This window comes from Oncorhynchus mykiss, chromosome 2 (genome assembly GCF_013265735.2).
Source record: "Oncorhynchus mykiss isolate Arlee chromosome 2, USDA_OmykA_1.1, whole genome shotgun sequence".
Lineage (NCBI taxonomy): Eukaryota > Metazoa > Chordata > Actinopteri > Salmoniformes > Salmonidae > Oncorhynchus > Oncorhynchus mykiss.
The window spans coordinates 28,410,155-28,434,845 of NC_048566.1; the positions used below are offsets into that span (position 1 = coordinate 28,410,155).

General features: G+C 48.4%; 1 protein-coding gene across 3 annotated transcripts in view; it reads left to right on the forward strand.

Moving 5' to 3' along the window:
- si:ch73-22o12.1 (nectin-2) overlaps positions 1-24,691 on the forward strand; it is a 70,134-nt gene that overhangs the window by 10,540 nt on the left and 34,903 nt on the right. For all 3 annotated transcript variants that reach the window (XM_036944382.1, XM_021557008.2, XM_021557018.2), the window contains exons 2-3: positions 23,474-23,583; positions 23,920-24,169. In XM_036944382.1, coding sequence (XP_036800277.1) covers positions 23,512-23,583; positions 23,920-24,169 — 322 coding nt within the window. In that variant the 5' untranslated portion in view covers positions 23,474-23,511. The remainder of the gene's footprint in view (positions 1-23,473; positions 23,584-23,919; positions 24,170-24,691) is intronic.

Below are 24,691 nucleotides of genomic sequence, written 5' to 3' on the forward strand. Positions count from 1 at the left end.
TCTGTCGCCCGCCCGCTCGCTCGCTCTGTCGCCCGCCCGCTCGCTCGCTCTGTCGCCCGCCCGCTCGCTCGCTCTGTCGCCCGCCCGCTCGCTCGCTCTGTCGCCCGCCCGCTCGCTCGCTCTGTCGCCCGCCCGCTCGCTCGCTCTGTCGCCCGCCCGCTCGCTCGCTCTGTCGCCCGCCCGCTCGCTCGCTCTGTCGCCCGCCCGCTCGCTCGCTCTGTCTCCCGCCCGCCCGCTCGCTCGCTCTGTCTCCCGCCCGCCCGCTCGCTCGCTCTGTCTCCCGCCCGCCCGCTCGCTCGCTCTGTCTCCCGCCCGCCCGCTCGCTCGCTCTGTCTCCCGCCCGCCCGCTCGCTCGCTCTGTCTCCCGCCCGCCCGCTCGCTCGCTCTGTCTCCCGCCCGCCCGCTCGCTCGCTCTGTCTCCCGCCCGCCCGCTCGCTCGCTCTGTCTCCCGCCCGCCCGCTCGCTCGCTCTGTCTCCCGCCCGCCCGCTCGCTCGCTCTGTCTCCCGCCCGCCCGCTCGCTCGCTCTGTCTCCCGCCCGCTCGCTGTCTCTCTGTCTCCCGCCCGCTCGCTGTCTCTCTGTCTCCCGCCCGCTCTCTGTCTCCCGCCCGCTCTCTGTCTCCCGCCCGCCCGCTCGCTCGCTCTGTCTCCCGCCCGCCCGCTCGCTCGCTCTGTCTCCCGCCCGCTCGCTGTCTCTCTGTCTCCCGCCCGCTCGCTGTCTCTCTGTCTCCCGCCCGCTCTCTGTCTCCCGCCCGCTCGCTCGCTCTGTCTCCCGCCCGCCCGCTCGCTCGCTCTGTCTCCCGCCCGCCCGCTCGCTCGCTCTGTCTCCCGCCCGCCCGCTCGCTCGCTCTGTCTCCCGCCCGCCCGCTCGCTCGCTCTGTCTCCCGCCCGCCCGCTCGCTCGCTCTGTCTCCCGCCCGCCCGCTCGCTCGCTCTGTCTCCCGCCCGCCCGCTCGCTCGCTCTGTCTCCCGCCCGCCCGCTCGCTCGCTCTGTCTCCCGCCCGCTCGCTCTGTCTCCCGCCCGCCCGCTCGCTCGCTCTGTCTCCCGCCCGCCCGCTCGCTCGCTCTGTCTCCCGCCCGCCCGCTCGCTCGCTCTGTCTCCCGCCCGCTCGCTCGCTCGCTCTGTCTCCCGCCCGCTCGCTCGCTCGCTCTGTCGCCCGCTCGCTCGCTCTGTCTCCCGCCCGCTCGCTCGCTCTGTCTCGCTCTCTGTCTCTCTCTGTTGATTTCCTCTGAGTAGCTTCTTAACTTCCTCCTCTCTGTAATTTGGTCCTTGTAATTGATCCATCTGTTCAGTAAGCTCCTGTCTTAGTCTGTGCCCCTCTCTCCTTCCGTCCCTCCTTCCCCTCATCCCTCTTTCTTTTTTTCTCTTTCTCCTTCTCTTTCCTGAGTCACCACTGCCTCATTTCTCCTGCTGTAATTTTAATGTCTTTGGTTCCCTTCTTTCTCTGCTCTCTTCTCTCTCTCACCTCTCTGTTCTATTCCCTCTCTTTCACCTACATCAAGCTTGAAGTTTCTCTTTAAGCCTGTCAGTACAAACTACTCTCTTTGTTGCTTCTTTTCCCTCACTGTTTTGTAACGGTGCCTTTCCTATCAACATGGTGTATTGCTGCCTCTATATTGCAGTCTCTCTCTGCCTCCTAACAATGTTCCTTTTTCTCCCTCCCTCCCCGGCTCCTGTCCCAGAAGGCAGTTTTTGAAGGTTAAGTTGCTGTGACATTGCAACAACATTTCCCAACAATCTTCCCAAGCCCTCTCCCTCCTCCCTCCCTCCCTCACCCTGGCTGCAGAATGGCACTCGGCTGTCCCTCCAACACACACACACACACACACACACACACACAAAATGTATTCACAGAACCTCAGGCTCAATGGTGGGCTGAATCACAGATTGCCTAGAGAAGGAGGGAGGTTGTGTGAGGGAGAGGAAAGGGAAACAGATGTATGGTTTTATCAGGACTAACATGTCCCACAGAGATGCTGTGGCCACACTCAATCCTCTGAGAACTCCTATTACACTCTCAGGACACTGCTGTGCTGTTACAAGGGCTATAGAGCACAATACACAGATGTGAAGTCTAGCCAGGTAATTTCCCCTAAATGTACCAGCTTGGGTTCTACAGCAGGTTGGATTTGGGGAATTGAAGAACAGCATCATGTCTTTCCTTGATGTGAGATACTTCCATTCATATCAAGTTACTGTTGTACTGTGGGCCAGCCAGCCATTGGTGGGTAAATTATACACTGTTGTTATTGAAACAGGCCTGCCATTGTGTTCCTAGTGAAGTCCCCAGTTCCTCCTTTCCTTAACTTCCCTGGTTTCCCCTTCCTTCTCCCTCTCTCCCCCATGGCCACTAGTGTCACAGAGCAGCCTGTACCTTGGAACCTCCTCCCTCCCCTCCTCCACCTTGCCAGCTCACCTCCCACATCCCCTCCTCTTCTACCGGGCCAGTTCCTCTCCTCCTCCTCTACCGGGCCAGTTCCTCTCCTCCTCCTCTACCGGGCCAGCTCCTCCCCTCCTCCTCTACCGGGCCAGCTCCTCCCCTCCTCCTCTACCGGGCCAGCTCCTCCCCTCCTCCTCTACCGGGCCAGCTCCTCCCCTCCTCCTCTACCGGGCCAGCTCCTCCCCTCCTCCTCTACCGGGCCAGCTCACCTGTGTGTCTGTGTGAATGGACAGAGCTGTCTGACTACCCAGCTCCAAAGGCGGAGCTCTAAACCAATAGTCAACCTCTCTCTCAAATCAAATTTTATTGGTCACATAAACGTGTTTAGCAGATGTTATTGCGGGTGTAGTGAAATGCTTGTGCTTCTAGTTCTGATAGTGCAGCAATATCTAACAATTTTACCACAAATACCTAATACACACAAATCTAAGTGAAGGAGTGGAATATATAAATATATTGACGTGCAATGTCAGAGCGGCATAGACTAAGATACTGTAGATACAGTATATACATGTGAGATGAGTAATGCAAGATATGTAAACATTAAAGTGGCATTATTAAAGTGGCTAATGATTTCAGTCTGTATGTAGGCAGCAGCCTCTCTGTGTTAGGGATGGCTATTTAACAGTGGTGGCCTTGAGATAGAAGTTGTTTTTCAGTCTCTCAGTCCCAGCTTTGATGCACCTGTACTGACCTCGCCTTCTGGATGATGGCGGAAGTTGGAAATGGAAGTTGTAGGAACAGGTGTAGAAAGTGGCTAGTTGGTGGTAGCACTACTTTGGTTTGTGTGTGTGTGGTGTATGTTTAGTTCCTGTGTGTTGGTGTTGGGGGGTACAGAGCCAGGCATGTCACTGGGATCCCTCCAGGGTGTTCTGGCCTTGTAGGCAGCTAGGGGCAATTTCCTGATTTCTCAACTTTCAGTGTCTTTTTATAGGAAACAATTCTCCCTCTCCTTTCTCACTACTCCTCCTCTCCTCCCTATGTTCACTCACTCGCAGTTGATTCCGTCCATCAGTGATTTCATGAATTCAGCTCTGTCGTGCAACAGCCCCTCTAGGGGGAGACTTGGTGTGTATGTGTGTTCCATGTTTGCGACGGGTGAGGGCTTTGGGCTTGGGAGAACGGTAGATGGAGAAAGAGAGAGGGAATGTGCTGTGACGCCAGCCGTGATTAGAGCTGTAACTCTGATTTTTAAACCCACATTTAAGAAGACATTTCCAAGGGAGTGTTGGGTGGGGGTGGGGGGGGGCGTGCCGTGCCCTGCTCTCTAAACGAACACAAGCGTCTTTTAATTTCTCTTCTTTTAAATAGATGTCCCCAAGGCCCCACCTACCAACTTCTGCATCGCTCTCGTTTTCTCGTTCTTTCTCTCCTCCCAACACGGAATAGCTTTATCCGCCATAGATTATTGATGTCCTCACTAGCTATAACCCTTCTCTCTGCCATTCCACCCTTTTCCTCAATCCCTTGGCTTTCTTCCCTGCATCAGTCAGGTCCCTTCCACGCTCCCTCCCTCGCTCCCTCTCTTCCTCTCTATCGCTCCTCCCTCATTCCTTCCAGCTGACTCCATCTCTCCCCTCAAAACCACTGTCATCTTTCTTCCTGTTCCCAGCTCAACTCTTCTTTCCTCTCGCTATCTGTCTTCCTCTCTCTTGTTCTCTTATTTCTCTCCATTTCTGGCCTATTTTCTAGCTCTCTCTCTCTGTGTGTGTGTGTGTGTGTGTGTGTGTGTGTGTGTGTGTGTGTGTGTGTGTGCCTATATTTATTTACATGCACAGGGAGTGATGGATGAATGAAGGTATATATGGAGGGATGCATGGATGGAGTGGGTTTGGTAGCTGGCAGGATGTGAAAAGACGCCGAACAGTCCTGTCAAGCTAAACTTGGCTAATGGCTTCCTGCGTTCGTTGAGTCATTTCAGTGTTCTGTCAATGTCATCAGTTAGTTAGTTCAGTTCCATTTCAGTATTCTAAGATTGACACTTTCCCAAGTCCTCTCTTAGGACTAAAGCTGATTTCATAGTACTGCCAAATGTAACTAGAGTATGGACTGGCCTTTATAAGGCAGAGCTCTAGAGTTGCAGCTCATTCTAGAGACTGAAGCATAATAATGAGACTTTGATTCACACGTCTATTGTAGAGCGTGCATTCCCATCCACAGCTCCTCTCCCCTCTTTCTGTACATGTCTCGTCCCCTTGTTGATGACATAATTATGCGGTGTCCAATGTGACAACCGCAGCTTAGCGACATAATGAGAACAAATTAATATTCACAGCGTGGGAAGGTGAACTAACACTACTCAGCTTGTTTGTATGTCCCAGTGTTGTAAAAGTCAGTTGTTCATAAGGACTATCTTTGGTGTAATCAGAATTTGTGGTGTTAGTGAATGTGAGACGACCACTCTGCTAAGCGGCTGTACACTGAGGGTACAAAACATTCATATTGAGTTGCACCCCCTTGTGCTCTAAGAACAGCCTCAATTCGTCGGGGCATGGACTCTACATGGTGTCGAAGGCGTTCCACAGGGATGCTGGCCCATGTTGACTCCAATGCTTCCCACAGTTGTGTCAAGTTGGCTAGATGTCATTTGGGTGGTGGGCCATTCTTGATGCACACTGTTGAGAGTGAAAAATCCAGCAACGTTGCAGTTCTTTACACTCAAACCGGTGCGCCTGCAACCTACTACCATACTCCGTTCAAAGGCACTTATATTTTGTCCTCATCTCTCCCTCTGAATGGCACACAAACACAATCCATGTCTCAGTTGTCTCCCCTTCATTTACACTGATTTGAAGTGGATTTAACAAGTGACATCATAGCTTTCACCTGGTCAGTCTGTCATGGAGAAAGTAGGTGTTCCTAATAGAGGTCGACCGAGTAATTGGAATGGCCGATTTCAAGTTTTCATAACAATCGGAAATCGTTTTATTTTATTTTTTTCTACCCTTTATTTAATCTTTATTTAACAGTTAAGAACACATTCTTATTTTCAATGAAGGCCTAGGAATGGTGGGTTAACTGCCTCGTTCAGGGGCAGAAAGACAGATTTTCATCTTGTAAGCTCGGGGGATCCAATCTTGCAACCTTACAGTTAACTAGTTCAAGGCAATAACAACCTGCCACTCTCGTTGCACTCCACAAGGAGACTGCCTGTTACGCGAATGCAGTCAGCCAAGGTAAGTTACTAGCTAGCATTAAACTTATCTTATAAAAAACAATCAATCATAATCACTAGTTAACTACACATGGTTGATGATATTACTAGATATTATCTAGCGTATCCTGCGTTGCATATAATCTGACTGAGCATACAAGTATCTGACTGAGCGGTGGTAGGCAGAAGCAGGCGTGTAAACATTCATTCAAACAGCACTTTAGTGCGTTTTGCCAGCAGCTCTTCGTTGTGCGTCAAGCATGGCGCTGTTTATGACTTCAAGCCTATCAACTCCCGAGATGAAGCTGGTGTAACCGAAGTGAAATGGCTAGCTAGTTAGCACGTGCTAACTAGAGGGACGGAAGCTATACTGTTACACTGGCAAAACTAAAGTGCCTATAAGAACATCCAATAGACAAAGGTATATGAAATACAAATGGTATAGAGAGAAATAGTCCTATAAATACTATATTAACTACAACCTAAAACCTCTCACCTTGGAATATTGAAGTCTCATGTTTAAAGGAACCACCAGCTTTCATATGTTCTGAACAAGGAACTTAAACGCTAGCTTTTTTACATGGCACATATTGCACTTTGACTTTCTTCTCCAACACTTTGTTTTTGCATTATTTAAACCAAATTGAACACGTTTCATTATTTATTTGAGGCTAAATTGATTTTATTGATGTATTATATTAAGTTAAAATAAGTGTTCAATTCAGTATTGTTGTAATTGTCATTATTACATTTTTTTTTAAAAATCGGCCTGATTAATCGGTATCAACTTTTTTGGTCCTCCAATAATCGGTATTCAAAAATCATAATCAGTCGACCTCTAGTTCTTAATGTTATGTATACTCAGTATATATGATGCGAGTTGTGGTTTAGATGAAGGGGTGGCATTGTCATACCATGCATATGTAGCTGGAGTTAACAAAACCCCCATAGAATGATACACCCAGCTAACCCAACCACCCAGCTAACCCAACCACCCAGCTAACCCAACCATCAGACCACCTAGCTAACCCAACCATCAGACCACCTAGCTAACCCAACCATCAGACCACCTAGCTAACCCAACCATCAGACCACCTAGCTAACCCAACCATCAGACCACTTAGCTAACCCAACCATCAGACCACCTAGCTAACCCAACCATCAGACCACCTAGCTAACCCAACCACCTAGCTAACCCAACCATCAGACCACCTAGCTAACCCAACCACCTAGCTAACCCAACCATCAGAGCACTTAGCTAACCCAACCACCTAGCTAACCCAACCACCTAGCTAACCCAACCACCTAGCTAACCCAACCATCATACCACCTAGCTAACCCAACCACCTAGCTAACCAACCATCATACCACCTAGCTAACCCAACCACCTAGCTAACCCAACCATCAGAACACGTAGCTAACCCAACCATCTGAAGTCAGTCGACCATGGCTGAACGGACAGGAGATAGTGAGGGATGGGAAAGCGAGAAGTAGATAATTGTTCAGCACACAGAGATAAATGTGCCTTGGCAGTAGCTAAAGGGGGAGACGAGAGGAGAGAGGGATAGGGAAGAGAGGAGAAAGGGAAGCTCATTTCAACACCATCAGCGGTGGTAATGAGACACAGGTGCTGCCTGTGGAACCACCGAGACTGTCAGAGGGGGAGCGGGGGAGGAAGGGAGGAGAGGGAGTGTGAGAGAGGAAGGGAAAAGAGATGGGAGGTGAGTGAAGAGGGGCAAAGAGAGGTGAAGATGGATGAGGAGAGAGGTGAAGATGGATGATGAGAGACAAAGGGAGGGCACAAGCTGCACAGGAAGAGATGGAGGACAAAGGAGGTGTGAACACTGAGAAATTAGAAGTGTCTGTGTGGGATAGCGAGTGTGAGCAACACACACGACAAGCCAAGGGGGCCTACTGTACTGTACCTGCAGTCCTCGTTAGAGAGCAGTAACAGAGTGGTAGAACAGTCGGCGGTGATCAGCAGGAGAGAGCCTAGAGACGCAGGAATTCCAACGTGTGTGTGTGTGTCTGGAGCCTAGGGCTGGGAATTGCCAGAGACCTCAAGATACAATATTATCACGATACTTAGGTGCTGATACAATGTGTATTGCGATTTGATGTTCCAAACATATTGCTCACCATACTGTATGTCTGCTGCAGAGGGACAAGTAGAGAGACATTGAGAAAACAAGTATAAAACAAGTATAAAGGTGCTGAAAACAAATTGGCTCCCAATTTAAAAAGAAGATGGAGAACAAGTTATGAAGGAAACATACTGGAGTTTTGGTGCAGGTACAGCCAACTAGTGCACAAATAATATTGGCATATTGTCAAAACGATATCATCAAATTATATCTCGATAGGTAACCGCATCGATTCTCCCCTCATCACTAGTGGAGAGCAAATGTAAGAGTGTGTGTGTGTGAGGGACATCAGAGGCAGTGGGAGAATGGCCTTTGTATTCAGAACAGAACTGAGTAAATATTTTGGAAGGGCCTGCTGTGTGGGGTAGATTGTTATTTGTGGTTGCGGATGAGAAAGGAGGAGGAGACGAGGGAGAGAGATAAGAGGGGAGGAGGAGAGCTGAAGAGCTCAAAGGAGTGCAATTGTTTACCCCACTATAGAACGTAAAGTCTGCTCTGCTCAGGGACCATGGAGAGATATCAACATAAACTACTCTGCTCTCTCCCTTCATTTGCTGCCAAATTATGTGATGTAGAGCACCCTGCTACAGAGCTGCCCTCTGTCAGTCTGTGGCCATAGACACGGGGGGCCTTGGTCAAAAGTAGTGCACTATAAAAGGAATAGGGTGCCATTTGGCTTGCGGACATGACTGGACAATGAGTTCCTCTCCTAGTACTGTGTTCTGTTCCTCACAGTGTAATGGCCACTATAGCTCAGTACACCCAGTATTGTTGCTGGAGCTGGGATAAGGCCATGAGTTTCACCTGCACTTAGATGAGATTAGACATGTGAGGTGAAGTGGGTTTCACTTGATAATACCACCCATGAGATGGGGGACAGTAAGGACACACACAGTAGGGCTGGGAGTTGGCAGGGACCTCACGATAAGATATGATCACGATACTTTGGTGCCGATTCCATGGTCCAAACATATTTCTCACCATATGTCTGCTGCAGAGAGACGAGAGAGCCATGAGAAAATGAGTTTGGATCAGTCATGGAAATGAAAAGTGCTGAAAACAATTTGGCGCCCTATTTAACAAGATGGCGAACAAGCTATACAAATACTGGAGTCTTGGTGCAACCAACTGCCGTCAATACGATATAACGTAAAAAATAATATCCTGATATGTAAATCTATAGATTTTCCCCCTTGTCTAACAGTGTGACCTCCTGCCCCATGGTGTATATGTTTTTAGCCATTGTGTCAAGGATAGGGCAGTGTGTGAGGGGGGGAACGACAAGAGGGGTCATTCATTCATGAGAACACACATGCGCCCCACCCCCAGCCTTTCATCTCCACACTCACAGGCCTCTGTTGTTCTGTCAGTCTCACATGACGAAGCGAGCGATTGAGGAAGGAAGGGAGAGGGGGATGTGAAGGGCTGAGGAAGGCAAAGGCAGGAAGAGATGTGCTTCTAGATTCCTGTTCGATTTCAGAGTAGCTGGTTGTTGCTGTGGCTCTATCTCCATCTATGCTATTTCCCTCCTCCATCTCTCTCTCTCTCATCATCCTTCTCTCCCTCTGTCAGTGCTCCGTGGGGTCTGTTTCAGTCTGTTTGCTGATGACTCTGCTCTGAACAGATGTGATGCTCAGCAGCTGTTGCTCAACTCTGGAGCATCTCTCTCTGTCTCCATCTATTTCTCTCACTGTCTCTCATTCCCCTCTAATTCCGTTGGCTAGGTTGAAAGCACAACTGGGTTGTGATCTATGTCCAGTCTGACTGAATGGAGCAGGGTGTTGGAGGATTGATTGCCGGTCACATAAAGCCAATGACTGCTGTTGACTATACTATACTGTAGTATTGACTGCTGTTGACTATACTATACTGTAGTATTGACTGCTGTTGACTATACTATACTGTAGTGTTGACGTTACTGTAGTATTGAGGGGCTTGTTGTGGCCTGAACTAGACATTGATAGACATGTTATCACGTCAAGTGTAGTCAGCTGTCTGTGTATTGGGTTCCTTACAGTACTTGAGAAACTCATAGAAGGTTATGTGTATTGGGTTCCTTACAGTACTTGAGAAACTCATAGAAGGTTATGTGTATTGGGTTCCTTACAGTACCTGAGAAACTCATAGAAGGTTATGTGTATTGGGTTCCTTACAGTACTTGAGAAACTCATAGAAGGTCATGTATTGCTCTTGCTCCCTGAAAAGGTGGAGGGGGGTCTCGTCATTCTGATGTCTGGAGCACTGGGGGCATTGCCCGGGCCTAGGTGTGTGAGACTAGCTGCCACGTGTGTAATTAGTTCCTCTGACCTTCTCGCTCTATGCTGATGGATGGGGCTCTGATCTGGGGTGGAAATCTGGGATCAGCGTGGCAGATCCGCTCCTAATCAACGCTGCTCCCTGGAACGCCAGGTGGGAATGACTGCTCCCTGGAACGCCAGGTGGGAATGACTGCTCCCTGGAACGCCAGGTGGGAATGACTGCTCCCTGGAACGCCAGGTGGGAATGACTGCTCCCTGGAACGCCAGGTGGGAATGACTGCTCCCTGGAACGCCAGGTGGGAATGACTGCTCCCTGGAACGCCAGGTGGGAATGACTGCTCCCTGGAACGCCAGGTGGGAATGACTGCTCCCTGGAACGCCAGGTGGGAATGACTGCTCCCTGGAACGCCAGGTGGGAATGACTGCTCCCTGGAACGCCAGGTGGGAATGACTGCTCCCTGGAACGCCAGGTGGGAATGACTGCTCCCTGGAACACCAGGTGGGAATGACTGCTCCCTGGAACACCAGGTGGGAATGACTGCTCCCTGGAACGCCAGGTGGGAATGACTGCTCCCTGGAACGCCAGGTGGGAATGACTGCTCCCTGGAACGCCAGGTGGGAATGACTGCTCCCTGGAACGCCAGGTGGGAATGACTGCTCCCTGGAACGCCAGGTGGGAATGACTGCTCCCTGGAACGCCAGGTGGGAATGACTGCTCCCTGGAACGCCAGGTGGGAATGACTGCTCCCTGGAACGCCAAGTGGGAATGACTGCTCCCTGGAACGCCAAGTGGGAATGACTGCTCCCTGGAACGCCAAGTGGGAATGACTGCTCCTGAATATCACAGGAGCTGGAATTTAACAGTCGCTCAAATCCCTTCATGGGAAACGCAACAAGCAGCCTAATTTAAAGGATGCAGAGATGAAGCTTATACCCTTCCTGTGTGTGTGTGTGTGTGTGTGTGTGTGTATGCTACTTTGCTCATGTGGAGCACAGAGAGCATGATAACAGAGATATGGAATGCCACTTTGCCCTTGTACTTTTAGATACAATTTCACCAGACAAGCTGGTTCCAGGTTTCCTATGACCTTCATCCTCTCCCTCTCTCTGTAGAGCTGCTGTTCATCTGAATATTCCTGCCTGGGCTGATGGAGATTCAAAGGAAGGATCAGTCATTCCCTGGCTCTCCTTTGAGGATCTGACTCATTAGCTAGTGTGTGTGATTAGCTAGCTAGCGTTTGATGTGGCACTTGGTGTGATTTTATAACACGAGAAGACATCTGTAATTTCTGTGTTGAGTCAGTAGAAAATAGCTGCCTGTTACTGTGGTTCATTTTTACCCACACAAATACGGAGAACGTTGTTGACTGAGTAAGACAAACTTTCACGACCAACAGTTTTGGTTTGATGGTGACGGTTTGGGCAGGGTTCAGTTTCTGCAGTTGCACTTTCTGTTGAAATCTGACCTTCACACTGAAACAGGACTTTCCCCTAAAAGACCAGTGGTTCATTTTTACCCACACAAATACGGAGAACGTTGTTGACTGAGTAAGACAAACTTTCACGACCAACAGTTTTGGTTTGATGGTGACGGTTTGGGCAGGGTTCAGTTTCTGCAGTTGCTCTTTCTGTTGAAATTAGAACAAGTTGTGATAACGGAATGAATAGTTTCAGGTTTTGGGGGGGGGGGGTGAACATATTTGCCTTTTTTGAACAGAAATGACAAACAGTGAAAGGTGGATTAGGCTACAACACAATACAGCCTCAATTGTCTGTCCCTCTGTCTGTGTGTTACTGATTACAGTCTATGGGTCCTGTGGTAGTAGGGCATCAGAGCATGACTGGGACTGGGAGGGCCATGAGAGAGGGTCTATTTAGGGACCGTGTCCTATTTCCCCATCCAATCTCTCCCCTCCTCCATCTCTCTATCCTTCAATCTAATCTTAACAGAACAGACAAGTCAACAAAGGCAGCCCTTCCCAACTGTAATGACTGGTAGATGGGTGACTGTTTCTGCCTGATGGTGTGTGACTGTGTGTAATCGTGTGCACTATTGCTCCTGTGTGATCTTCAGAGTGCTGCCATTTGCCTTAGATCAGTGTGCAAAGCCCAAAGAGAGGCAGGTAAATGATTGTTGCTTTAATAAACCCTCAGTGATGTAATAACGTTTGGACTACTTTACTAATAACACTGTTTAAACTCACTAGCTCACGATGGACACGGTGTTCACAGCGCCAGTCACCATGGTGACGTAGGTAACATACCAACTCCCTATATGTGCTGTAGAGGTGTTTGATTGAAAGTGCTATAGGACTGTTGGTTGGTTCACACCATTCTCTCTTACAATGTAAACTAAAGCTCCTATTTAAACCCAGTTTATGATCATACAGGAAGGGAGGCTGTGTTCTCTTTTACTCCATCCCTCTCTTCTTATATCACTTTACCTGGGTTTCATGTGACCTGCCACCTATTCAGAATGGAACAATGGCAGGAGGGAACCCATCCGTCTACTGGTTCTAACAGACCAGAGAGAAACAGCAGAACAATGGAACTGTTCTGTGACTTCCTTCACAAAGACTCTTTCTACCCCTTTGTCTCTCTCTCTCTGTCTCTGTGTCTCTCTCTCTCCTTCTCTTCTTCCTCCTCCCTTGCTTGTCAGCAGTGATTCATTCCAACGGGCTAGCTTTCTAATTCAGGCCAGAGTCGTCCTCAGCTGTTCTGATGTAGACGGTCAGCTGATATCTGACCAAGCGTTCACTACCCTGTCCTTCAGTCAGTGTTCTGTTAGCCAGCCATATGGCCAGGCATTGGTTTGATGCATGAGTCCTGATCCAGTCAGACAGATTGTGGTTTAATGCACTCTATATATCACATACACCAGTGGTAGGTAGCCCTGTTCCTTGTGTTCCTCAGGTACTGTAGGATTTTGTTCCAACTAGGCACCACACCAGGGGTGCGTGTAGTTAGCTTGAATATGTGCTATGTTGTGGAACGGTTTCTACGGAACAACAAGTTTTCCCAAAATGTTCTTGTACGTTCTTGAACGGACTCTGAGATAGGTTTTCTCCGTTCGGTAGGTGTGTCGGGTCTTGAAGTAATGACTGACGTATTTAAAGGGCAGCGGTGCATTTTGAACTCCCAACTCCTCCCTGTTTAACTGGTTGTTCAGTCCTGCACCGTTTCACTTCAATAGAAGGTTCTATTACGTTTTTCTATACTGAACGCAGCCCTGACCAACTTAGCTAATTGATCAGTTCAGTGATTGCCACCTGGTCTTCCAGGCCAGTTAAATCAAAAACATTAAGAGCCTATAGCTTCCAGGACCAGGGTTAGCTTCCAGGACCAGGGTTGTCTTCCAGGACCAGGGTTGTCTTCCAGGACCAGGGTTGTCTTCCAGGACCAGGGTTGTCTTCCAGGACCAGGGTTGTCTTCCAGGACCAGGGTTGTCTTCCAGGACCAGGGTTGTCTACCTCCTGATGTACACTCTTTGAATCCTCTAAAAGTATCAGCAATTGGATTGGTCTCCCGTGTCTTTGATTGGGGGACGGACCCTTTCAAGCCACGACGGCGACCAATGGGCATGTGTAATTAGGTTTGAGTGACGGCTCTGACAAAGCAGGAAGAGCAGCTGGGAAACGGCCCAAGGTGAATTAAAGTTGAATGTAACCGATGGCAAAAAGGGAGTGCGGCAACACCGCAGTTCACACCTCGTCGACAACACAAACAGCGGTGTTGTCATGAAATCTCTCATTAAACCCCAGTATTGATTTTATACAGCAGATGAATCAAAGCTCAACACCTACACTGTAACCAAACATATCCCCTTGTTATATTCACATTGTTACACTGCTCAGGAAGGATGGAGTCTCTCTCTCTCACACACACACTCAGAATGCAGACAGTTTTGAGTAGGACAAAAGGCCAGCACTTGATAAAGTTGCAATTGTGTATATTTATGTCCATAACTTAACCTTTTGGAGAAGTACCTGTCTGGTGTAGTGTCTGTCTACCTGATCACCTGCCACTCCCTGTGATCCTAGACCTGTATAATTGATGGTAACTCTATTCTAGAGGTGAGATGGTGGCAGACGACAGACAGACTGGGTGAGAGATATATTGGGGCACTGGTGTTTTTTTGCTGAAGCTGGCAGCCTGCTAGACTCGCTAAAGAAGTGTAGGACAAGGCTAGAATTAAGAAAGAGACCAGGGAAGGTTTTGAGAAACTGATCCCGAGTCTGTATTTAGGGGTTACTACTTGAAGTTTCCCCTGACACTGATCTGAGGTCTGGTTTGTGTTAGCTAGGATCTCCCTGGGGAGGTATTGGTTGGAATGAGGTGGAGTGAGAAGACTAGGCCAGAACCAGATGAACAAGGATAGACCAAAGCTAGAAAGATAAAGCGTGCGACAGAGGGAGGACCTGGACTGAAATTTAGTGGAGCTAGAACAAAGCTGTCATGGCCAGACAGTCCCAGAGGAGAGGTGGACTGTACTGTAGCAGTAGGTTGTGTCCCAAATGCCACCCTATTCCCTTTATAGTGCACTACGTTTGACCCGGGCCCACGCATCCGTAGAGACTGTAGCAGTATAACAGCAGAGGGACTGAGTCATGCAGTAGCAGCAGTATATTTGGCTGAGGAGAGCAGGGTTCTCTGTAAACAACCACGAACAGGCCAACAACCAGACAAAAGCCCACAACACAACCACATGTCCATCCTCCTGTAGTCTCTCTGGAGTCACAACCCCATCCTCTTTTTCTTTATATTGCTCGCTCTATCTTACAACCCCCCCCCCCCCCCCCCCCCCCAGTGTAAATGTTTCTCTTTATCAATAATGGAGGTATGAGAAGAGGAGAGCGCTGTGCTCCTTTTCACCAGGAAATGAATAATTCAGCCTGTAGAGACAAGTGCCTGCCTGGGCCTCGCCGTGTGTCCGCTTGGGGGGTGTGTGCGCCCGCTCCAGTTGAATGGGCATGTTTCTATGCAAATGTTTTTTTTGTTTAGTACTGGGCTTTGCTTTGCCTGCACCTCCTTAAATGATGTAGTGTGTACTGTACAGAATGGTACAAAACCATGTCAAAGTTGAGTACTGTATGTTAGTAGGTATACCCCTTGTCAGGAGACTATGCTACTCTGGACATTTTGTGCACTACTGTTGAAACTAAATTCAGCTACTGTATGGCTGCGCTCAGTCATATGATGCATGCCCTATGGGCCATGGTCAAAAGTAGTACCCTACTGTATTTAGGGAATTGGGTGCCATTTGGGGTGGAGCCTTATTCAAAGTCTGCTCCTACAACGATCACTCCATCCAAACAAACTCATTGGACCAGAATTGACCTTCTGCTCTCTGGTATGTGCACAACTGGTGAGAAGGAGGGGGTAGAGGGAGAGAGGGAGGAGGGGAGGGTGGAAATCCAGAGATACAGCATGTAATACATTTAGTCTGTAATTTCCTTCTGGGGTCCCCGTAGTAAAAAGAACTGGAGGCCCCTGTCAGATCCTGCTGGGGTCCCTGTAGTAAAAAGAACTGGAGGCCCCTGTCAGATCCTGCTGGAAGGCATTTCAGTTGGAGGCATACTAACTATTTAAATTAACTAGTTTTAGTTTTTAGTTTTTGTGTAATTTAAGTAACTTTACTTTTTTGCGGAAATATTAACATATTCCCTACAGATCAAACTCTAATACAAAGCATGTAAGCAAACAAGCTTTGGTATGCAAACAGACAGGGGGAACACACATGCCCACATACACAACATGATGCCCCACACACACACCACTTAAGCTGCTGCTACTGTGTATTATCTATCCTGTTGCCTAGTCACTTTACCCTGAGAGAGAGACTCTTTCACCTGGCTTAGAACCCATGCAACCTCACTACCGGATTGGTCTCTGAGTAGTCTATATATGACTGAATATTTATCCACCGTCTTGATCACCTCTCTGACCAACACCCTTCTCCCCGATTGCTCGGTTTGGCCAGGCGGCCAGCTCTAAGAAGAGTCTTGGTGGTTCCAAACTTCTTCCATTTGAGAATGATGGAGGCCACTGTGTTCTTAGGGACCTTCAATGCTGCAGAAATGTTTTTCCCCAGATCGGTGTCTCGACACAGTCCTGTCTCAGAGCTCTACGGACAATTCCATCGACCTCATGGCTTGGTTTTTACTGTGACATGCACTGTTAACTGTGGAGACCTATAGACAGGTGTGTGCCTTTCCAAATCATTTCCAATCAATTGAATTTTCCACAGGTGGACTCCAATCAAGTTGTAGAAACATCTCAAGGATGATCAATGGAAACAGGACCTCAGATGCTTCTTATCTCAAGTCTCAAAGCAAAAGATGTCAGTTTATTTTTATTAACTTTGCAAAAAATTCAGAACCTGTTTTTGCTTTGTCATTATGGGGTTTTATATTTAGATTACATTTTTTTAATATATTTTTTTTAAAATCAATTTTCGAATAAGGCTGTAATGTACCAATTCTGCTGTTACTTTGAGAGAAGAGTGTGTAGTTTAGAGGGCAAATGCCTGCCATTATACACAGTTACTGTAGATTCTACCACTGTAGCCTGTATCAAGGCTGTTATTCTCCTAGACCAGAAGGCACAAAGACTAATGTATGTTCTCCCTCGCCATCACACAGCCTACAGCAGCAACTACTTATTAGACTAATTTATTAGCCCAGTCACAGGTGTTTGTCCCAAATAGTACCCTATTCCCAATGTAGTGCACTATTTTTGACCATGGCCTGCAGGGCTCTAAATGCACACTATATCGGGAATGGGGTGCAATCTGGGACGGATGTCAGTGACACATTGGCAGTCAGAGTACTTGCGGAGATGCAGGTTATTTGGCTCCAAGCCCAGAGACAAACCACTGGCCAGCCCACAGGATCACACTGAGGAGCTAGAAGGCTACATGTGTTTGGTTGAATACCAGAGGGAGTGCAGCAGCTAATGTAGGTAATCAAATAAATCAAGGTCCAGGATGATTGGACAAATGGACCACCACAGAGCTCTGTAGAGAACAGGGTAGCACAGGGGCTAATGTACAAGGCCATTCTCAGTAGGATACATCGCAGCACAATGTTTAGTCTTTGTTCTTATTGGACACATGCAGGCTGAACCTCCCTGCTTCACTCAATTTCCAAATGTTTTCAGTTTCCTCCCTACTGAACAGGACTTGAGACTAGATCACACACAGCAGGAAATACTGTTTGAGGGTTAAGCCTGCATGGTATTAGACAGTAGGCTGAATGCTTGTTTTGGCCAGTAAATGGTCTAGTGAATACTGGGGATGTGGTGTTACTCTGTAAATAACTGGCCTCTTTGGGGCTGAAGATGGACTGTGCTGCATCACAGTGACCATCAGACAGGACAAGAGTACCATTAGCCATCAGCCTCACTCCCTCACTCAGTTACACACTGATTCAGGTCAGCAGCAGGCAGGGATGCAGGGAAGCGGACGGGGAGGGGAGGTAAGTGGGCAGACAGACCGACACGGAGGTAAGTAGATGGGGAGGGGAGGTAAGCGGGCGGGGAGGTAAGCGGGCGGGGAGGTAAGCGGGCGGGGAGGTAAGCGGGCGGGGAGGTAAGCGGGCGGGGAGGTAAGCGGGCGGGGAGGTAAGCGGGCGGGGAGGTAAGCGGGCGGGGAGGTAAGCGGACGGGGAGGTAAGCGGAGGTAAGCGGACGGGGAGGGGAGGGGAGGTAAGCGGACGGGGAGGTAAGCGGACGGGGAGGGGAGGTAAGCGGAGGTAAGCGGACGGGGAGGTAAGCGGAGGTAAGCGGACGGGGAGGTAAGCGGAGGTAAGCGGGCGGGGAGGTGAGCGGACGGGGAGGGGAGGTAAGCGGGCAGACAGACCAACACGGAGGTAAGAAGTTTCAGGAGGGATGTAAGAAGGGAGGGAGGTAAGCAGGCAACAGACCGACAGAGGGAGCTAGGCAGGCGGGGAGGGAGCTAGGCAGGCGGGGAGGGAGCTAGGCAGGCGGGGAGGGAGCTAGGCAGGCGGGGAGGGAGCTAGGCAGGCGGGGAGGGAGCTAGGCAGGCGGGGAGGGAGCTAGGCAGGCGGGGAGGGAGCTAGGCAGGCGGGGAGGGAGCTAGGCAGGCGGGGAGGGAGCTAGGCAGACAGGCAGGCGGGGAGGGAGCCAGGCAGACAGGCAGGTGGGGAGGGAGCCAGGCAGACAGGCAGGCGGGGAGGGAGCCAGGCAGACAGGCAGGTGGGGAGGGAGCCAGGCAGACAAGCGGGCAGGGAGCCAGGCAAGCGGGGAAAGGGTAATTGGCGTATGTTCCCTTTAAAGCCACGGCTGTTCAAATGGTGTCTGTGTGTGTCATACTCCCACTGTTTCTCTGCCCTCTCTCTATTCTGAGACAGTCCTCATTTTCTCTCAAGGTCATGTGTGTGTAGTCTACCTTTGCTCTCCTTTACTGCTCCTTACCTCTCCCTTTTCCTCTTTCTTTCTGTCATTCCTCTCTCCATGCACTGATTCCCTCCCTTTCCCTGTCTATCTCCTCTCTCTCGCTCTTCTCTTTCTCTCTCTGTCGCTCATCAACCTTGTTCATTGCTTCCCCTTCTCTCGAGGTATCTCCGGTTTCTCCCTCTTTCCCTCCCCCTCCATTCCTTATACCCTGTTCTATCCATTCCTCCCTCATGTCCCTTCCTTCACTCATCACTCTCACCCTGCTCTCTCCCTTTGTCAGTCCCTCTCTCTCACCCTCTCTCTCTTCCTCTCACCCTCTCTTTCAACTTTTCATCCCACGCTCTCTCTTGCTGTCCACTCATCCTGCATCACTTTGACATCTCCTAGCTGTCTCTCCTCCTCTCATCCTTCCATCCTCCTGGCACACCTCTCCTCCTTTTCTGATCCGTTTTCCCTCCATCAAAGGCATGGTGGGAAATATGTAAATGTCATGCAGAGCGCAGAGAGGAAGGGGTTAATATAGCAGGGGTGTCACTGCTCTTAGGGTGTGTGAGAGGGAGAGACATAATGATTGGTGACAGTACTTAGGATGCCGACTTCAACATTGATGTGCTACTTTTAGATGCTGAATCTGTGTACGTGTTTGTATTGGTGGGCGTGTTGTCACCCGTCCTTTAGGCGGTAAACTGAAGCACAGTAAAGTAGAGCATCACTGACTGACACACAGCTTCTGTTCTCTCTCTCCTCCCCTCCAACCTTCTCTTTCTCTCCTCCCCTCCAACCTTCTCTTTCTCACCTCCCCTCCAACCTTCTCTTTCTCTCCTCCCCTCCAACCTTCTCTTTCTGTTTCCTCTACCCTTCAACCTTCTCTTTCTGTTTCCTCTACCCTTCAACCTTCTCTTTCTGTTTCCTCTACCCTTCAACCTTCTCTTTCTGTTTCCTCTACCCTTCAACCTTCTCTTTCTGTTTCCTCTACCCTTCAACCTTCTCTTTCTGTTTCCTCTACCCTTCAACCTTCTCTTTCTGTTTCCTCTACCCTTCAACCTTCTCTTTCTGTTTCCTCTACCTTTCAACCTTCTCTTTCTGTTTCCTCTACCCTTCAACCTTCTCCTCTCTTCTCTACCCTTCAACCTTCTCTTTCTGTTTCCTCTACCCTTCAACCTTCTCCTCTCTTCTCTACCCTTCAACCTTCTCTTTCTCTCCTCCCCTCCAACCTTCTCTTTCTCTCCTCCCCTCCAACCTTCTCTTTCTGTTTCCTCTACCCTTCAACCTTCTCTTTCTGTTTCCTCTACCCTTCAACCTTCTCTTTCTGTTTCCTCTACCCTTCAACCTTCTCTTTCTGTTTCCTCTACCCTTCAACCTTCTCTTTCTGTTTCCTCTACCCTTCAACCTTCTCTTTCTGTTTCCTCTACCCTTCAACCTTCTCTTTCTGTTTCCTCTACCTTTCAACCTTCTCTTTCTGTTTCCTCTACCCTTCAACCTTCTCTTTCTGTTTCCTCTACCCTTCAACCTTCTCTTTCTGTTTCCTCTACCTTTCAACCTTCTCTTTCTGTTTCCTCTACCTTTCAACCTTCTCTTTCTGTTTCCTCTACCTTTCAACCTTCTCTTTCTGTTTCCTCTACCTTTCAACCTTCTCTTTCTGTTTCCTCTACCTTTCAACCTTCTCTTTCTGTTTCCTCTACCCTTCAACCTTCTCTTTCTGTTTCCTCTACCTTTCAACCTTCTCTTTCTGTTTCCTCTACCTTTCAACCTTCTTTCTGTTTCCTCTACCCTTCAACCTTCTCCTCTCTTCTCTACCCTTCAACCTTCTCCTCTCTTCTCTACCCTTCAACCTTCTCTTTCTGTTTCCTCTACCCTCCAACCTTCTCTTTCTCTCCTCCCCTCCAACCTTCTCTTTCTGTTTCCTCTACCCTTCAACCTTCTCTTTCTGTTTCCTCTACCCTTCAACCTTCTCCTCTCTTCTCTACCCTTCAACCTTCTCCTCTCTTCTCTACCCTTCAACCGTCTCCTCTCTTCTCTACCCTTCAACCGTCTCCTCTCTTCTCTACCCTTCAACCGTCTCCTGTCTTCTCTACCCTTCAACCGTCTCCTCTCTTCTCTACCCTTCAACCGTCTCCTCTCTTCTCTACCCTTCAACCGTCTCCTCTCTTCTCTACCCTTCAACCGTCTCCTCTCTTCTCTACCCTTCAACCGTCTCCTCTCTTCTCTACCCTTCAACCGTCTCCTCTCTTCTCTACCCTTCAACCGTCTCCTCTCTTCTCTACCCTTCAACCGTCTCCTCTCTTCTCTACTCTTCAACCGTCTCCTCTACCCTTCAACCGTCTCCTCTACCCTTCAACCGTCTTCTCTCTTCTCTACCATTCAACCGTCTCAAATCAAATGTTATTTGTCACATGGTAAAGAACAGGTGTAGACTAACAGTGAAGTTGTTACTAACAGGCCCTTCCCAACAATGCAGAGAGGGAGAAAAGACATGTAATCGAAAAGGGGACTAGGTAACAGGATAGACTAAACAGTAACAGGATAGACTAAACAGTAACAGGATAGATAGACTAAACAGTAACAGGATAGACTAAACAGTAACAAGATAGACTAAACAGTAACAGGATAGATAGACTAAACAGTAACAGGATAGATAGACTAAACAGTAACAGGATAGATAGACTAAACAGTAACAGGATAGATAGACTAAACAGTAACAGGATAGATAGACTAAACAGTAACAGGATAGATAGACTAAACAGTAACAGGATAGATAGACTAAACAGTAACAGGATAGATAGACTAAACAGTAACAGGATAGATAGACTAAACAGTAACAGGATAGATAGACTAAACAGTAACAGCAGCATATGTGCTGAGTCAAGAGTTCACGCAAAAAAGGTCAATGCAGTAATTCCGGGTAGCTATTGGCTAACTACACTGATCAAAAATATAAATGCAACATGTAAAGTGTTGGTCCCATGTTTCAAGAGCTGAAATAAAAGATCCCAGAATTTTTACATATGCACAAAAAGCTTTTTTTTGTGGCCAAATTTGTTTACATCTCTGTTAGTGAGCATTTTGTCCTTTGCCAAGATTATCCATCCACCTGCCTGGTGTGATATATCAAGAAGCTGATTTAAACAAACTCCTAAAATAGTCTTATTGCTTGGGGGTAGAAGATGTACAGGGTCTTGTTGGTTCCAGACTTCAATCCTCTCTCTATCTCTTTTATACATATTCCATTTTAATTTGTTCTCTTTTAATATTAGTTTTCTGTTTAAGGCATCCTTACCTTAGCAACACAGCACACACCATAAATAATCTAGTCCACTCTTGTCGTTCTAATGATAGTCTACAACCCCGGGGGGTTAGTCATTTCAGGGGGTGGGTTATATTTTATATCCCTGGGGGGGTTGGATGTCTCAAACCATTCCTTTCCTCTCATCCCCCTCTCATCTTGGAGAGAGTTAAACTGGGTTGGTTTTCCTCTTATTGCTCTGTCTGTGACTGACAGCAGGCAGGCTTTCCTCAGCCCTGTCCCTCTGGGCTTTCTGCCTGCCTTACTTCCTGCCTGCCTGCCTCCCTGGGATTACAAAAGGTGTGTGTGTGTGCGCGCGCACACATCAATACAGGTCTGTGTAATGACCTGTGGCGTGCAAGGTTGACTCAATTAATACTCCCCAGTGGAGACGAGCAATCCTGGGTTTCAATAGCCCTCCATGCCTCCCTCCTTCCCTCACTAGAGCCGAGCAGGTCCCAGAGCTAATCTGTAGTTGGTCTATCTCCTGCAGGTGGATTGAAGTCAGGCTGCTGCCTGATCCCTCCCAAACACCTAGATCACACAGCAGTAGGCCCCTACACTAGGACGCAATACACACTGGTCTTCAAGGTCTGGAGAGGCACCAGGATCCAGCTAGAACACACTCAGATTCTGAACCCTTCACCCCTCATGAGGGGAATACCAGTGCTTCTGGCTCTTGGATCATGGCAGCAGAGTCTCCAGGTGGTTCTAAAGAGGTTATGTGGTTGCAGAAGGGTTATTTTGTGGTTTGAGTCTGACATTGGGTTGGTGCTGGGAGAGTCGGTGGGTAATTCTAGGAAATGCCTTGCTTGTTTTCTTTCGCTATCTTTTCGCTCTCTCTGTGTGTTTAAAGACCATGGTAGCAGAGGTAGGCTGTGTGGATTGCTCATAACCACCACCAGAGACCGACCGACTGTCTCTATAGGGATGGTGTGTTTTCCACCCCACCTTCTTCTCTAGTTTCTGTTTCTCCACTCAGAGCGGATGAACAAACCAGTAGAACCAGTTATGATGCTAAAATTGATTTCGGTATCAATCACGTGGGTGAGTGCTTCATGTTAAGAAGCCTGTGGCTATATAATATGGGAACACATACACGCAGAGAGCGAGAGATTGAAATGTTGGTAAACATTGACAGGTGTGTCGCAGCCGATAATTTGTCTTTACGTAGAATAGGTAGACCAGACACACACCGATGCACACTCATTCATACAGTTAATTACGTTTTCACGCAGACATGCATGAAAGACACCCTCTGGTGACTTGTCAGGACGCTGTGGTCCTGATAATGTAGGAAAACATGTACACAAACACACACCAATCCTTGTACACAGTGTGTGTGTGTGAGCCCAGAGTAAATAACTGGTTCTAGATAAGCATAAGCCATCCAAATGATTTATGACCTGTGTGGAGCGGATTGGGCTTTTTCCTCATCACTACATGTCCTGTTTCCTCCACTCATCGCTAGAATTGGGGGGGGGGGGGGGGCTCGGCCGCACACACACACCCCCCCCTCTAGCACACTCCTGGAGCATTGACCTACTTGCTTACTGTAGGTAGTCTTAATGGTGTACCAGACGATTCCACAGAACTATAATCTGTCATCGGACAGACTAGGGCCTGGTCCCAATAGTGCCAACAAGCTTCCTCTCCTCATCAGGCAGGCTGGGGCCTGGTCTCAATAGACTCAACAAGCTTCCTCTCCTTCATGGCCTCTGACGAAGAACAGGAAGGGGAAAACAGGAAGGTGCTCTAACATTCTCTCCTCTTCCTCCCAGGGGCATTGTCTCAGCAGGTGAAGGTGGAACCGGAAGTGATGTCCTACCCCAGCCAGGCGGTCAACCTGAGGTGTGCCTTCGCAGACGCTGGAGGGATACAGCTCACACAGGTCAGTGTCAGACAGGAACACGTATGTAAACAAATGGATATGTTTTTACAACATGAGAAGAAAGTCCTAAATGATCAGACACACATACAGGAACTAATGTCTGGACTCATGGCTTTTACCGTCATAACAATTTACATTCATGACCATTAACAAGATAACATTCTACATTATTATTAAGACACTTGATCATCCAAGTTTACATGCACTGTACATGGATTGTCTGATATGCTATTTGATTTGAAAGCTTTTATCTACTGTAGTGGGGCGGCAGGTAGTCTAGTGTTTAGAGCGTTGGGCCAGTAACTGAAAGGTTGCTGGATTGACTCTACTATGCAGGTGTCCTGGATCTATGAGCCGAAGGAGGGCGAGCGGCTCAACATCGCCGTGTACCACCCTAAATTTGGGGCAAGTTTCCCCACATCGCCCCTGAAGGGGCGGGTCCGCTTCACGACGGAGCCCCCCTCCCTCAGCAACCCCTCCATCCAGATCTCAGACGTCAAGATGACTGACGAGGGGAAATACATCTGTGAATACGCCACCTACCCCAGCGGCAACGAACAGGGTGTCACCTCCCTCGTCATGCTAGGTAGGGCTGTATGTGTGTGTTTCCATGTTCTATTATGTATCTGTCTACGTGCTCTCGTGCCTCCTCCGACCTCTACCCTGCCTGTGCAGTTTAATTGCTATTAGAAGTAGAGGTCGACCGATTATGATTTTTTTTCAACGCCGATACCGATTATTGGAGGACCAAAAAAAGCCGATACCGATTAATCGGACGATTTTCATTTTTAAAAATGTATTTATTTGTAATAATGACAATTAAAACAATACTAAATGAACACTTATTTTAACTTAATATAATACATCAATAAAATCAATTTAGCCTCAAATAAATAATGAAACGTTTCAATTTGGTTTAAATAATGCAAAAACAAAGTGTTGGAGAAGAAAGTAAAAGTGCAATATGTGCTATGTAAGAAAGCTAACATTTAAGTTCCTTGCTCAGAACATGAGAACATATGAAAGCTGGTGGTTCAATTTAACATGAGTCTTCAATATTCCCAGGTAAGAAGTTTTAGGTTGTAGTTATTATAGGACTATTTCTCTC